Raw genomic sequence first — 16,638 nt, 5'->3', positions numbered from 1 at the left:
GTCTGCCGCAGACTTGCCGCAGACCTGCCGCATACTCTTTCAGTATGATGAAGAGTCTGCGGCAGGTCTGCCGCAGACTTGCTGCAGACCTGCCGCATACTCTTTCAGTCTGCGGCAAAACTAATTTGCATGTGAAAAAGATGACTGTCTGCGGCAGGTCTGCTGCAGATCTGCGGCAAGTCTGCCGCAGGAGTATGCGGCAGGCTCATTTCTTTCCTATGGGATTACATGATCGTTTCACACTGAATTGATGCCCTTCTGGCTCCAAAAGGACCATGTAATAAATCAGAATACTTCATTTTTAAAAATAAATGCATTTTTGTATTCCTCTGATTCTAGGGATGTTTCCATTCGCTATACACCAAACTACTGGATTATGTCTGGGTTGTCGGAGGTATAGGGATAGGTGTAGCAGTCTTACAGGTAAGCTGGCTTTTTATGCTTCAACAAGGAGGCATACAGGGGTTATGTAAGTCCCCCCCCCAAAAAAAAAAAAAAATAAATAAATAAATAAAAAAAAAATAAAAAAAATAAATAAATAAAAAATAAAATAAATGAATAATAATAATAAAAAAAATATCTGTGAGAAGGGGTCAATTTGTCATCAGGATAATATGTGAGAGGGGGGGGGGGAGGGGAGGGGGGATGTATTACACAAAAATCTATGACAAGCCACACAAAAAAGAGGGAAGGGGGTCTGGACCCTCCCCCTCCCCCTTCATCCTCCCTGTTGGGCAAAATTTGTTATCAGGTAAATAGATGTATGAATTACACATTTTCATTTTGAGCAGGGACCCGTTTCACAAAGCCTTTATTCAATGAAAAATGACAAAAATCAATCCATGACAAATCTGCTGATAACCAATCAGAAGCAGGGATTTCAGTAGCTTATAACAAAAACTGTCATTTGTCATTGATGACAAGTTTTTGTGAAATGGGGCCCAGAACCTTGTGTAATATAAAAACCTGTCTATAAAGGCCACTCAAAGGAAACACAGAGGCCACTGTAGACACGTGGCCTATCTAGACAGGTTCTACAACACACATTTCTTTCTCAAGGGAGACAAAACACATGGCCAGTATAGAGCAGTGGCCTTAAGAGGGAGGTGGCCACTAAGACAGGTTTGACTGTATTGTAAATGTAACCAAAAAAAATATGTAATGAAGACTACAAACAGGCAAAAACTTCTAAATTAAAGATAAACTTTAGTACTGGTAATGCGATTGCATTGTGAAAGAAAAGGTGTGGAAAGGATCAGAAACAGTTGATCATGTAGCATGTAAGTATTGGTGTGCACTGCAAGGTTCTGGAGTCTTCAAAATCATAATAAATTTGACCGAGTCTTGGTAAAGTAACAATCACTCACATAGAAAGCTATATATGGGACAACACAAACGGTGTCGGGGCTAGTACTACCTTGATTTCCTTGTCTTTCTATGCTCATTACTCAGCCAGTATACATTTTCTTCCAAAATTGTTTGGCACATGTCATTTATTTGTAATCTTGAACATTCAGTGTAAGTTTCGTTTGATTCTGTGAGAATTATTATTTTTTTTTTACCAGTACTGGAGTTTATCTTTAATTGACAAGTAGTCGTGTCTTTCAAGAAATGCTGAGATATCTAAAATTGTTTTGAGCTATGCATAGATTTAGATCTCTTCTTTGTTTGCCAAAACAAAGTGGATTGTTTAAAAAGAATATGAGCATGTGAAAGAAAAAAGAAAAAAAGAAATATCAAAGATTTTCTACAAAGATATAAAGTAGAATTCACTCTGTATTTCTTCCTTTTAAAATATCTATTTAGGCCTGGTTTGCTTTGAGGGGCAAATGTTGATTAAATTTTTATTTCTTTCATCTTTTCAGGTTTTACTGTTGATATTAGCGGTGGTTCTTCTGCGGAATGTCGTAGACGATGATGACGAGTATGAAGATTAACTGGTGCTCCAACCTCCGCAAATCTAGCCCTTCTCAAATCCCAGAAGAATCTCCTTGTGACCATTTTTGAAAGAATGTACAACCCAGGTTATTCTGTGTGTTATTGAATGGGAGGCAGTGCATTGGGGTGACAAAAAAGAATGACAATCTCACAATGTGGACGACAGAAGGATGACAATACGAAATTTAGGCAAATTGAGGTGAATTGTCCTTTATTGTTTAGTGTTGGAAAGAACAGATAAAGAAATCATGTAGAGAGATTGTATTCCATTTCTGCCAACAATTCCTAATAATAGACCCGTTTACAAATTGTATGCATAGATTTTCAACAAAAGCTTCCCCTTAATGACTGAAAAGCTTGTCAGAGGCTTTCCCTGGCATAGCAACAACTAATGCGTGCAAAGGGGATTTCACCCATAGAATTGCCATTTTTTATAGCAGGTTAAGTTTTGATACCATCAGAAAGATTAATATTTTTTTGTCAACTTTTGTACACAACATTTTGTTGTACCGGTATAAGATATTGTTTAGGAAGTGCAGGTATTTGAAAAGTTAGCAGTGTTCGGGTTTTGATGAAATCTTGAAACTATCGAGCCCCTTGGCACAGCAATAGTTAAACCTATGGGAAATGAGAGAATTCAATAGCCAACCTGGTAATATGCAGAACGTTTGACGATGAGAAATTCAGAGGGATTGGACTTCTGTCGGGCTGAATGGATATGTCTTTTATAAAGTGTTAAGAAGAACAATTTTGGATGTTAATTTCTTGAGAAAAGGCAATAGTAAAAAGGCATTGAGATAATATGGAATGAGGTATCAACTATTTGATTGTATGTTTATAATAGACCAGTTAAAGAACATATTGAAATGTTTGGATGTTCCTGTCTTGGGGACCTTGTGACAAGTTATTTCATTAATCTGTTGATAATGAATTAACTACTATACTCAGAATCCAGTCTGCTTATATGACTTGTTGCTATGTCTGGCAAGTGTCACGCAAGCTTTCAGGTTGTTAAGAACAACCTTTGTTGAAAAAGTATGCATACAATTTGAACATGTCTGTAAACTACTTTATTTGACCCAAAATGAGCTTTAATCCTTTAAAAATTTGTTTTTCTGCCAAAGTTAAAATGGGATGAAAAATAAATTTATTCATATTGATGCTATGAAGGTGCTGATTTTCTCATTTTAAAAACTTATTTATTAAAAAACATTTTGGACAAAATTGTTGGACTTAGCTGCAGGTTTGTGGAACCTTTTTATATCTGAAAGAAAAATATCTTGCCTTTTTTAAATACATGTATGTGGTGTTAGCCTCTTAAAGTATTGTAAACCCTTTATAGTACAATTGAAACTTTTGTAGGTATTTCATAGAGAGTGAAACCACACATTTTTAAAACACATTTTAAGCGTTTGTTGACGGTGTGCTATTTTTGTAGACAATTCAATCAAATCTTGCCAAAAATTGGGTGTTCCTTGTAAGGTTTATGTAGCTCATAATGTTGGATTCTGAGATACGTTTCTCTCCATAGAATTGCTTCATGTGTGCTAATATATTCATACAAATAACCGAAACATGTATTTTAATGTAAATCTTAGAGAGGTAGAGAGAAGGAATATTTTATATACAAAATGCAAAATCATGTTATTCTTTTCTCATTGTCCCTACCACAAGTGAAGAGATTTTATAACGGTAGAGGGCAGTCTTGAAAAAAAAAGCAGCATTGGAAAGAGTCCCACTCTACAAAGGAGTTACGGTATGGCAAGCCCGGCATAATTTGAACACCGTGTTGTTTCCATCTATTGCACAACCTCTCTATTCAAGTGCTATGAGTATCTGTTTCTTCCAATCAGGGAGAATTTGAGAGTCATTTTTTAATTCCATGAAATAGAAATCAGCCATTTATTTCACAGCTCTTGCTATAAAGGGACTCTTTGCACTTTGCAGAATGACTTACTTAAGTATTTATTAGTAAGCTTTAGATTTAAATATTAACGTGTGAGGCTGATATAGATCAAATATGCATAAGGAGGAACGAATATTAAATGTGTTGCCAATTTGAAGAGGCTGATCAAATCTTATTATCTTGATGTATTAAATTCTTCCTATCGAACAATCTTGCGTTTATTTATGTCAGGGGTGCTACGTGCCCTTACAATGGCAATGAACTGTGCTGCGTGTTTGAATTTCCTAATCAATTTTTGCAATTTCTCAATTTGAATTTTCACAATGAATACACCGTAGACAGCACTTGCCTAAGCATTATTTGCACATCCTTCTGAATTGCCCAACATAATTATAAGCAAAACATGTTAACTTTATTTCAGAAGACTGAACAAAATGATATTCCATATTAAAGTTATTAGCACCAAAGAGCAACAATGTTTTGATATATATACAAATGTACTTTTGAAAGACATGGATTACTGATACTGGCGTGAGGATTTGAAGTATTTCTTGCACATGAAAGTCTTGAATATCAAGGGAATTAGTGAGGCAATATCTCTTGTTATATGCAGTATTTTATGTAGTAAACCTACAAAAGACTATCTTCAGAATTCTCAATATTTCATCATACAGATTCTTGTCTGCTTTTTATGATGAAGACATGATTTGTTGCACCAGAAAGTACGATTAACTTTTTCGAAGAGAAAAAATACATATAATTCCTGTGTGCAACTGCAAAATAATCTGATGTACAAGATGGAAAATGAAGTCGTGCATTGTGGGAATGGTCTGTGCATTATAACCAACTGCAACAACAAATGTACATCAGAGGCTGTTTTAAAACAATGTACAACAATGCAATTTAAAGTGATGCACAACAATGTAATTGACGATGCGAGAATGCATTATTACAGAAGTATCATGTATAGAAGCAGATTTTATATCTTCTTTTTTATAGATATTGTGGCTTTTGAGAAAAACATTTATATTAGAAAAAATTGTTGTGACTTTGGAAAGTTTCAATGATGTTTGCCTCGAGCAGTGTCATGTACATATGTAATTATACTCTTTATTGTATATACCTGGATCTAAATATTGTATTGTTTAGACACCTACGTGAAGATGTTAATGTCGCATTGATTTTTTGTTACCGTATTTTCTAATAGTAGTATCAGAAAGTTTTGTAAGTGTCACTAGCTGTCGGAATATATGTTTCTTGAAGTATACATCGTGAAAAGGGGATTTTTTTTACACAAACAGTTATATTTTGTTGTACAAATCAATTAGGGTTTGTGTGCAAATATTGGAAGTGCGATCAGATTTGAATTCATACATCTTTTTCTTCTTTGTGTACTTCCTCTGTTGGCTTTGGAGATGGGCGGTATTCCCTTGCAATGGACTAGTCGTGTCACTGAAACCGGTAGTGAGAGTGTAGTGATAGGTGGTGAATTGCCGTTTAGTCCAGAACCAGTACGGTATGTCCACTACATGATTAGTCTATTCCTAAATGGTCTACTACACCCAGCCCGTCTACAAACTATCCCCATTATTTATGATTGGATGATCATTTATAGACCATATAGATAGTAGACAAAAAGGGCATTTTTAGACAAACTAGGAATTGGACTAAATGAGCAATAGACCAAAACGGGTAGCAGACGTATTGGAGATTAGACCAAATGGAGTAGGCAAAATGATGATTAGACTATGTGGATCATAGTAGACAGGCTGGCTGTAGACCATATGGGGATAGACCAAGTGGGAAGAAGATGAACTGGCTGTAGACCAAATGGCAATAAACCTGATAGGTCAGGGGAGAGTGTCAGAAAGCTGAGGTAGTACAATAGGTGGCACGGGTAGAGTGAATTTGATGGATGTATTTATTGTATTGGGCAATAGTTGCAAGGAGAGATTTGGCAGGAGAGCAGAGCTCGGGGGGGGGGGGGGGGGGGGGGGTGTTTCACAAAGACTAAGATCGACTTTAAGTTGGACTTAACTATGACGAGCCATTCATGCCACTGCTTTCTCTCACCATTTACTGGCATTGGTTTCTCGAGGGACGTACAAATCATGGTCACAAATCTACAGAACTAATATTTTGTTAATGTTCATTATTGAAGGAAAAAATAATATCTAAAGATCATAATGATGAGAGCAACCAGTGGCATGAGTGGCCTGCTATAGTTAGGCCCAACTTAAAGTAGATCTTAGTCTTTGTGAAATGCTCCCCTGGTTGAGGAAAGAGGACAACAGTTGAGATTTCAAGAGGGTTGAGATATGATTGATTTCATAAATAAATACATGTGTATTTCTGGATAAACTCCTTTTTTATGCAAAAGAAGATATACCATTCTTTGCTTCTAGTTTTCCATTTGTTGTACGTGAAAGGGAAAAAATGTGTTACTCCGCAGTCCATGTCATATGACCTGCTTTTACATCTATGTAGGGTTAGTTAAGTTTTTGCACTGAACAGTTTGTTATAAATAAAGAGAAAATTTTCCTCTGATTCTCATTTTTTTGGTTAGGAATATTTGATTTGATGCACTTACAGAGTTGATTTAGGAAGCAGCTCAGTATTTTTACTTTTGAAATGTCAGTTAATATCATCCCTACCCAGAAATAAATGTGCAAAAGTTTTTACAAACTGAATCTGTCTTGTGTTCCTGTAGTGTTTTGCTTCTTTGTGAGTTTGTTGAAAACATGTACCAATTTGATGTATCGATAGTTGACAACTTACTTAGAATGGAATTTATCCCAATGCTTTGTAAAACTGTTTTGTTAATTGCTCAACAAGAAATAAAGTACAACAAACACATATAACTAATAATCATCGATTGTACTACATTGAAGTACATTTAATACAAGCAAATCACAAAGTTACATGAGTAGTTTATTTACACTAAAGCAATTTCCAAATACATATTCAAATACATACATCTACATAATTATAACTTATACGAGAAAACCGATAGATAAAGCGTATTAGTACCCCCAACCAGTCATGCTGTAATGAAGCACATTATCGATAACCGGTACAAAGCGATAATTGCGTAGAAATATATCACAGTTGTCTAAAAATGTCCTAAATATGCATAACCTACTGAAATGTACATGCTTCCTTTGGATGATACAGACATGTATATAAAAGAAGCGCTTTTTGAGTACAAGCTAAAGTTTGCGTGGGGGCCAAATATTATCAAATGTAACGGTTCAATAAATAATTTTCGTAATGCAATTAAATTCATGCATATGCCTTGGTGGAGCACCTCGATTAGGAATTGGATCATTCACCCGTTTCAAATAAATGTTTCTCAATAGTCATGATTCAAATAGCATATCTTAATTGCTGCTAGTTTAGGACAAACATTATGGCTTGCCCTACCTAGCAACACATAATATATGCTATATGCATTCTGAGTATTTAAATACAATTATTCGTAACGGGTGAATGCAATAATTTGTATCGAGGCACTGAAGTATGAATTTGGTTACACTGCGAAAATGTCCCATCAACCAAGCCAAGCACAAAGTGAGATTTCACTTTTGAATGGAGAGTAAAAGGTGAGAGCTTTTTTAAAATATTTTCCTGTGGTTGCTATAGATACACAACCCTCGTACAAGTTTTTTGCTTATGTACTATGAATATTTATAAGTTCTTCCACATCGGCTTCAATGTTTCAATGAGTAAAGGCAGTAAAACTGAAGCAAAATATATAGTAAAGGAGTTTGCGAAGTTTTAGCACAAATTTATTATTGAGGGATCTCATGCCCATGCTATCTACTTGTATAAAATAACAACCTCTTTTAGAGAAGAAAAAAAAAAATCCTCAAATCATCACACACGGGTGCACAAGGAATTTTAAAGTAATACCAAAGTGCCGGGCTAAGGTACCTAAGAAGTTTTCATTCATCAAAGCAATGATTTAATAAAGTATTATCTTGAACATCTTTCGAAATTATTAGCATGTTTTATAAAAAATCTTTTCGTCAATTCAGTGTATTAAGATTTGGAGAAAAACATAATACAAAAGTGCTTTAGGGTGCTTTTGATTCGGTGCTCTGATAAGAAAGATTGCAAATTTGCCATAATAAATTGTAAAAATGTTGCTCATCCATTCAAAAAAACCTTCCCATTCTCTACAGAAACCAACCATTGTGTCAGAAAAGTAAAAATGAGAATGATGAAAATACATTACATATTTCAAAACTGTTCTCTAAGAGAAATGAAAATTGAAAATGATGATGAAATAAGTGAAACATTTCGGAGCTTTTGTAAAGGAGAAAGAGGTTTATCGCTTGGTGTTCCATAAATTGGCGGACTTGGTCGTTCAAGCAACTCAGTCAGGATAACACCTGGTGGTTCCTTTTTTAGAAAACCAGTCAGAGGTTTGTATTTCAAGCAATTACTATGAATAATGAAAAGACTTAATAATAAGAATAAAACGGTGTCAGTTGCATTTCTGGGGCAAACCCCAAATGGCAAGTGTACTGGGCACGATTTCATTAAAAAAACTTTAAAAAAACTCTTTTTTTGTCCTAAATATTGATGGTGGCAATTTGTTATATAAAATAAAACAATCTTTAACAAAAGTTCATGGACCATATTCTAATAATTCAGTTAAACCCGACCCCGAGTCTAAAATCGTTAAAATAAAAAAAGGTGACTTTAATAGACCTCGAACTAACTTCCCTTTTTAAACTCTGATTTCGGACAGAAGCCTTACACCAAGCATCAGGTTTAGATTTGGATAGAATACAAGTCCACGTGTTACAAGCAATTGTATACCATTTTAAGGCTGGGCATTATAAGCGTCTTCCGTTTTTAAAACAGTCTTAAGATATTATGATTTCATGAAAGATAACATGAACACTTTTGAGATAAAAAAGGGATAATCTGAGCACATCGTTTGGCCCAAATAATAAGAATTAAAACAAAATTGTTTTGAAAACTTGAAAATTCAAAAATTGAATTAAAAATTTGAACACTAGCCCTTTCGAGAGTTTAATTAATCTACACACGCGTGAAACCTTGTATCCTCTGCATCAAATGAACAAAGTATAAGGTATTTGCCTTTTTCCTGACTAAGGAACATATGTATGGGACTACACCATAAAAAATGAGAAGTAGGGCGAAATGAGTGGCACTGAAAGTGTGATAAAATAATAGACATTAAAAAACATGAAAACCGTGAGAGTTGGAAAACAAGCGTAGTAAAATGACTTTCACAAATTAAGGACAAAATGAGCATTATAAAAATATGCATTATTTACACTGTAGTTCTTCCTACCTTACTAATTCTTAGTCTATATGTTGTGAAAATAGCTACGATACACGAGAAATCTAAAATACACTATGAGATACAAAACATAATAACCCTTCTGTCAAATACTCAGTACACTTTACCGTTACATTAAAATACATATATCTAAGTCTCCCGTTACATAACCACATGTACACAAAACATGTATGATATATTAGGCTTGTACAAAAACAAGTTATCATTATAGAATAGAATATTAATTTTTTTACAGTTTAAGTCATTCTTAAAAGTATAATTTAATCTATGGGGGTTATTCACAAGACATATCTTTTATAAAAAAACTATTAAAGTAATCTACCATATAATAACAACTAATGTACTGGTTGTGAATTGGACTACAATTAAAGGAACCCTGATATTTTGTTTGAGTGTACTGTCGTCAAACATCAATTTTTTAGCAAAAAGTACAAATGATAATGTCCTTAACCAGCACCTTCGCAAAAAAAAGAACCTACCTTTGTGTAAACTTTGTAAAATGTTCAATATAGTTTTTGTCTAAACTGAAATGATACTTTTAATATCTAGTTATTCCTATATTTCAATTTATATATCAAATATAACATGATATCATATTATCTGAGTATATCATGTAACCTGCTTGAAAATAATTGAGAAATCACCAATTTATCTCACAGATTATTATTTCTGATTCGTAACTTAGATTCACTCAATGAAAAACGATATTCAATGTCATTGTGAATTCCTAAGAAATATTATAACAACTACATTATTTTTACCTTTTAAAGATTGATTTAAAATTAAAATGCACAGAAATTATCATCTAATAATATTAATGTTTTCTGAGCACAAATGGATTTGGCACCTGACACACCTCATATAGTATTATCATTATTTTCCTGTTCATAAATTCTTGAATTAATTAATTTTTCATTTTACTTTTGATATTGTCCTTTACTTTAGAAACAGAAGTGCAAAGTACGATACATACTTTTTATCATTACAAAATAATAAAGATTTGACTGAATTATTCTTATATTTGAATAAATAAATGAAGGACAATACTTATATCAAATATACAGAATATATTTGGCAAAAGTGTCAACAATATACATTCATTGAGGATTATGTATTATCCTTAAAGATGGAACCTGTATAAAGCTTATTTTGGTGCTCCACATTGGCTAAACAAAGATATTACCAATATGTCTTTTGATTTGTAAGAGGTTGTACTAAATATTGTTTTTACTTTTTATTAAAGTAAAGCAGCTTTCTTGCAGACGTAAAATGCGCAAGGCAAAATCCTTGCAAAAGTTTGTTTTTATAGTTTCAGTTCTAAATTCAGCCTCTATATTCTTTTTATGAATTTAATTGCTGCTAAAGTTACTGCGTGATACATAAAGAGTAAATAATGGGCAAGAGAGGTGATAATTGAAATTCTATTAAAGTTGAAGTCCCTCAACAAGTTGAAGAGGATATTTAGTTGGGAGTTCCTTAGATGCTTCGTAGACGGATCATAGATTGGTGATTTCTGGAGTAATAAAGTCTTCAAAATGACCTAAAAGGGGTTCTACATGGCATCCTATATTGGATCCTAAAATGGATCTTAAAATGTCCATAAGTGTAGTTCTCGGTTAGGGATAGTCCAAATCATGTCCTATTCTCGGCCCTAGGCCACATCCTGAATTGTCCTTGAGTGATGGTCCACGGTGGGTCAGGAACTCTGTACTAGACTAGGTCCTAGGGGTGGGTCTAAGAGGGGGACTAGGATCTATGCGTAGGCTAGGCGTAGTATTTGTTGTCGTCCTGTCTTCGGATCGCACAGCACAGGCAACATGAGAAGATCATTCCAAGGAGCTGAGTAGAAACGAAATTTAAAAAAAAACAATTAGACATTAAAAAAATGACAGTAAAAAGAAAAAAAAGTGGTCATGGTTGAGTGGTTTTGGATTAGACACTGACAACATGAGAAGATCATTCCATGGAGCTCAGTGAAAATGTAATAAAAAAAGAAAACAAAACAAAACAATTAGATATCTAAAAAATTACAGTAAAACAAAAGTGGTCATGGTTGAACGGTTTTGGATTGGACACAGACAAAATGAGAAGATAATTACAAGGTGCTGAGGAGAATAAAACAAATACAAATCGACAAAAAGACATCTGAAGAATTACGGTATGAGGTGTTAAGGTCTGAAGGACATGATAATTACAGATGATAATTAGGGATGTTTTATACTGCTGATATCCAAAATGCAAGGTGCTCAAGGTGTTCTAATGGTACCCCAGCTCTAGGTAGGCTACCCATTTTGGTGCTCGCAGCAGTCAATAAATCACTTCCTACCGGTACCCATTTCACACCTCGGTGTCTCCGGACTATAGATCACGAGGACCAGGGTTCAAATCCCTGCCACAGCACTTATGTCCTTAGGTAAGACAATGATTTACGTTAGCCACTCTCAACCCAGGTGTAGTAAATGAGTACCGGTAGGAAGATATTCCTTGATTACATGGGCCTTAACAGGGCAACTCGGTTAGAGCTGTTGTAATAATGGCACAGTGCTTAGAAACATCAGTACTACGCTCGTTGTAAATAATGCATTATTGTTGTTGTTGTTGCTATTCATTACTATTATTATCATTTCAATCTGTAGATCATTCAAGTTGGTAACACTGTTATTATCAATGTTTTTACCATAGCAATCAAAGGAAAACAGTTCAGAATTATCGAAAATAAAATAAATTCTGTTTGTGCCCTTCTTCGAAGCATAAACAAATAATACATATCAGAGAGGGCATTAGTAAGAATTATCCACACGAGGTATCTTTGGAATAGTCTGAGATGCCTGAGGTGGTACCTGCGAGTGTTTAGACTGTTTTGAAGGTACCGAGTGTGGGTAACTTTAGTAATGCCCGGACAAAATGATGTGTATTAGTTGTTTTATAACATTATGTTTTATTTGTTTTATAACATGATTTGGATAACGACCAGTCATTAAAATTTGATAATGACTGATCATTATCCAAATTACGCGTTAGGCAAAATAAATGCCTGGTCACGTGTACGCTTTCAACCAATCATTTGATCAGGATCCACGTCATCATCTTATAATAAACTAATCTAATGCCCGACAGTGGCGACAACTTACTTGAACAGCACCGACACCGATCGCTAAACCTGCCACAAGTATAGTGTTTTCCTCCAGCATTCCAAACAGTGCATCAGAACAGCCCTGCAAAGTAAAATAAAAGACAATTTGCAAACTTCATAAATGTTTTCATTTTTCAGTATCTGATGGTGAAGATGCCGAGTAGTGTCGGACCTTCATAGAAAGACCACCCAAGGGAGTTAGACTTGGGCTTAGACTTAGGCAGGTTTACTTATTATTTTCTTATGTCGTCCAAACGTCGCATGACCAGAACTCAACTTTATCTTTAATGTCAGCGTGGACTTCCCCCTTTGGACTTTGGACTAATCCGAATGCGACTTCTTTCAAAACCAGTCTGCAGTCAGATTAGTTCCTCGTTGTTTTACGTACCGTCAGAAAAATAGGGGGCGACGTCTGACCCCTCAATAGATTGAGGAAGGAGTTGATGGCCGTTTGACCGACTGTCCCGCAGTTTGGCGATTGTTCTACGCAGCAAGAGTCCGGCAGTTGTCCGGGGTTCCTCTCTGCGTATTTAGAATCGATCCAGTCCTCTGGACCCACGGCTCCGCAGCACCTCAACTAGGTTGCAAAGAAAAAGAGAGAATGAATTGATTTCTGATTTACAGGTTATCCGTCTCGATTTCAGGGTATTATAAGTAATAGCAATGATAATAATATACACATAAGGCGCATTTACACTGTCAAATACCTCATTACAAATAAATGACATGAGCCAAACAATTTTGGTAGAAATGTATAGGGGCTGAGTAATGAGCATAGAAAGATAAGGAAATCAAGGTAAGTAGGCCTAACACTATGTGCTTAACACAGGTCATGACAGGCCTGTTTTCATTAGCTTGAATTTGCCAAATAACCCACTATTTTAACTATCCCGATCGCAAATTAATCAGTTGATTTGCATTCACATAAGCCCGCAGTTGAAATTAGCAGGATATTTGGTAGAGAAAAGGTCCCGAGAAATCTTGGTCTTCTTTCCAAAATATCCCGCTATCTGGGAAATAGCGGGCTAATTTGCGCCTGTCCGAGCTTGTTTGTGATGAGCCTATCGGTCTGGTGAGGCCGCCATTTCGAGCTTCGGGATAATGTTCCAAGTCAGAAAATAGTGGGTTATTTGGCAAACTCGAGTATAAGACAGGTCTCATGTGCAAATGAGAGTTGTGGTTTGTGAGGTTGTTTTTAGTTTACTGGTTTGCACAATCAATCTACTGCAGGATAAACAATCCAAAATGAATTACAGACATGTTCTCCTGACAGTTGATGCCCATACTAGAGCTTAAGATTGGCTCTTAAAGGGATCGTTTAACAATGTTAAATCTGAGATACACGGCCCTACGTGTTATCAGTGTCTGTGATATGGTGTAATATTGAAGCCCTAAAAAATTGCGCTTCAAAATGATCAAGAAGTGCCTCAATAAAGTAAAAATCTTTGAGTGACCGGTTTTACCATACTCGTTTTCCCCAACAGACTGTAGTGTTATGAAAACCGTCAGGCGAACGATTTTCAAAATTTGTAATTCCAATCATAAATATCTTGATAACCAGACAGGCGATCGGCTTGTAAAAGTCATGGGGTTCCTGACTGACCTAAAGGTTTATAATTATCATTGCATCGTGAGCTAAATCCAAACTTTTGTTTCAGAATCTGAGACAAAGTTACCGGATCCCTTTAACATAAAGAAACAGGATAGTGAGTGTCTTACTGCTTGTTGCATTTTGTCAAAAGCCAATGTCACTGAATCATCCTCTGAATATACACCGCTTATCGTCTGCTGCATGCCTGTACGGGGGAGAGGGAAAAAGAAGAGATATTTTGTAGTCAAACAAGTAGAACATGATTGGTGAATTGCCGTTTGGTCTACGACCTGTTTGTCTTCGACCCAATTGGTCTATTCTCATATGGTCTACACCCGGCCAGTCCACTATCCACATTGTCCGATAATCATTTGGTCTAATGACCATTTCGGCCAATAATCACATTGGGCAATAGTTTTACTGTGCTCCTCACAGCAGTCAATATTTGTTTACTATAATCCCAAGGTATTCTTGTTCAGAAGCACAATATATTACCATTTTCAACGCCCATCTTGAGTTTGTTCCTGTTGAGATACGCCCAGATTCCTCCTCCAACCTCAGCTGCGCAGATCACCAGAAGCAAGACAAAGAACTGGACAGGAGAAAAAGAGATTGTGAAAAGATAAGACCTCTTGCAGATTTTACATTGTCCATTACAGTTGTGGGTTATTAAATTTATTTGATATTCATATCACTAATTAGGTCCATATGACATGATGGTCCGTTAACTTGAAGTTAAGGTCATGGTTATAAACTTCAACATCATCACCACCATCATTACCATCATCATCATAACCACCACTACCTCCACCACCACCACCACTATCACCACCACCACCACCACCACCACCCTCATATTCATCATCACCACCACCAACATCACCCCCCACCACCACCATCAGCACTACCATCACCATCAACATCACAACCACCATCACCACAACACCACTATCATCAACATCACCACTAACACCACCATCCCCATCATCATCATCACCACCACCACCACCACCACCACCATCATCAGCACTACCATCACCATCAACATCACCACCAACATCACTGCAACACCACTACCATCAACATCACCACTACCACCACCATCATCATCACCACCACCACCATCACTACCATCACCATTATCACTACCACCACCACCACCACCACCACCACCACCACCACCACCATCACCACTACCACCACCATCATCATCACCACCACCACCATCACTACCATCACCATTATCACTACCACCACCACCACCACCACCACCACCACCACCACCACCATCACCACTACCATCACCACTACCATCACAACCACCACCCCCACCACCACCATCACCACTACCATCACCACTACCATCACCATTATCACTACCACCACCACCACCACGACCACCACCACCACCATCACCACTACCATCACCACTACCATCACAACCACCACCCCCACCACCACCATCACCACTACCATCACCACTACCATCACCATTATCACCACCACCACCACCACCATCATCACCATTACCATCACCACCGTCATTTTCATCATCATCATTACCACCAACACCTTCATAACCACCACCATCATCATCACCACCACCATTATCACCACCATCATCATAACCATCACCACTACCACCATCATACCTATTACCATAAATCATCATCATAACCATCACTACCATCACCACCACCACCATCACCACCACCACCACCACCCCCACCACCACCACCACCACCACAACCATTCTCCTTACCAAAACGAGTAGGGCCTGGCTCTCCATGCAGGCTCCGCAACATCCCAGGAAGCCCACCAGCATCATGAAACCTCCGATACCAATCAGGACGTAGACCGCGATGTAGTAGACTTGGAGGTCACCGGAGGTCGTAGCGTACTCCCTCATACTCGGGTCGAAGCACAGCCACAGTCCCACTCCCAGCAAGGCACAGCCACATAGCTGGAGACAAATGAAAAATATGAAAAATATTAAAAAATATGAAAAATACGAAAAAATATGAAAAATATGAAGAAAAAAAAAAATTGAATACACAATACTGCGATTATTCAAATGGGCTTCTCATAAAATGGAAAAGAGAAAGAGAGTACTTGTACAGTGATTCCTGTACATCAAGACAGCTCAAGGGAAACATGAAAAGTGGTCTTTATAGGCAGGTGGTCTCTATGTACAGGTTCCTTTAGTGCAGGTAAATTTTTCTGCCTCTATTGAAAACCATCTTAATATCAGGGTGGACTTCCCCTTTAAGTGGCCCGAACTTGTGGTGCAATGTGTTCAGCGCTTTGTGACTGCAAAGAAAAAGCGTTTAATTAAACACCTTTTGGATGGTTGGAATAGTGTGCCTCTACTTTTCAAAACAGGGCTTGTGCTACCGTGTGTTAGAGCGAAACAGAAATCCAGTTTGGGACAATTTCAAAAGTTTCTTGAATTGCATCTCTCACACACCATCAAAAATATTCCCACAATGTTATCTAGGTGTGAGATCTCGCTGGGCAATAATCCTCGGGAACTTGATCTGGTCGAGCTCTCCGCTGACATCATCCTATGAGTATTCTCACAGACTTTAGTTTCTCTCCTTTTCATCCGGCCTGGTTTGCATAAACAACCCCTCCACACAAGTGGTACAACCCTCCCCTTTCATGTGCTACAATGTGAATGAACTTTTTCTTTGGGGTCGGGTAATGGAGAGGAGGGGTTAATATGGCAGAGG

The 16,638-nt window shown here is 36.8% G+C and overlaps 2 protein-coding genes across 2 annotated transcripts in view; one reads left to right on the top strand and one right to left on the bottom strand.

Annotated features, from left to right (window-relative positions):
* The window catches only part of LOC589214 (CD151 antigen), a 79,984-nt gene extending 74,512 nt beyond the window's left edge, over nt 1–5,472 (top strand). Inside the window, exons 8-9 of the mRNA XM_030989230.1 lie at nt 340–423; nt 1,866–5,472. Of these exons, the coding sequence (XP_030845090.1) occupies nt 340–423; nt 1,866–1,937 (156 nt within the window). The 3' untranslated portion in view covers nt 1,938–5,472. The remainder of the gene's footprint in view (nt 1–339; nt 424–1,865) is intronic.
* A 1,234-nt stretch (nt 5,473–6,706) lies between these two features.
* Nucleotides 6,707–15,884, bottom strand: LOC589478 (CD9 antigen; the record flags this gene model as incomplete). Its single annotated transcript, XM_030989229.1, has 6 exons — nt 6,707–11,021; nt 12,314–12,397; nt 12,704–12,892; nt 14,035–14,111; nt 14,402–14,498; nt 15,669–15,884. Coding segments are annotated over 6 exons (738 nt in total), but the record flags the coding sequence as incomplete, so codon positions are not given.
* Nucleotides 15,885–16,638: the final 754 nt, after the last annotated feature.

This window comes from Strongylocentrotus purpuratus, unplaced genomic scaffold (assembly GCF_000002235.5).
Source record: "Strongylocentrotus purpuratus isolate Spur 01 unplaced genomic scaffold, Spur_5.0 spur5_scaffold_18, whole genome shotgun sequence".
NCBI lineage: Eukaryota > Metazoa > Echinodermata > Echinoidea > Camarodonta > Strongylocentrotidae > Strongylocentrotus > Strongylocentrotus purpuratus.
This window is presented reverse-complemented; position numbering and strand designations above follow the sequence as displayed.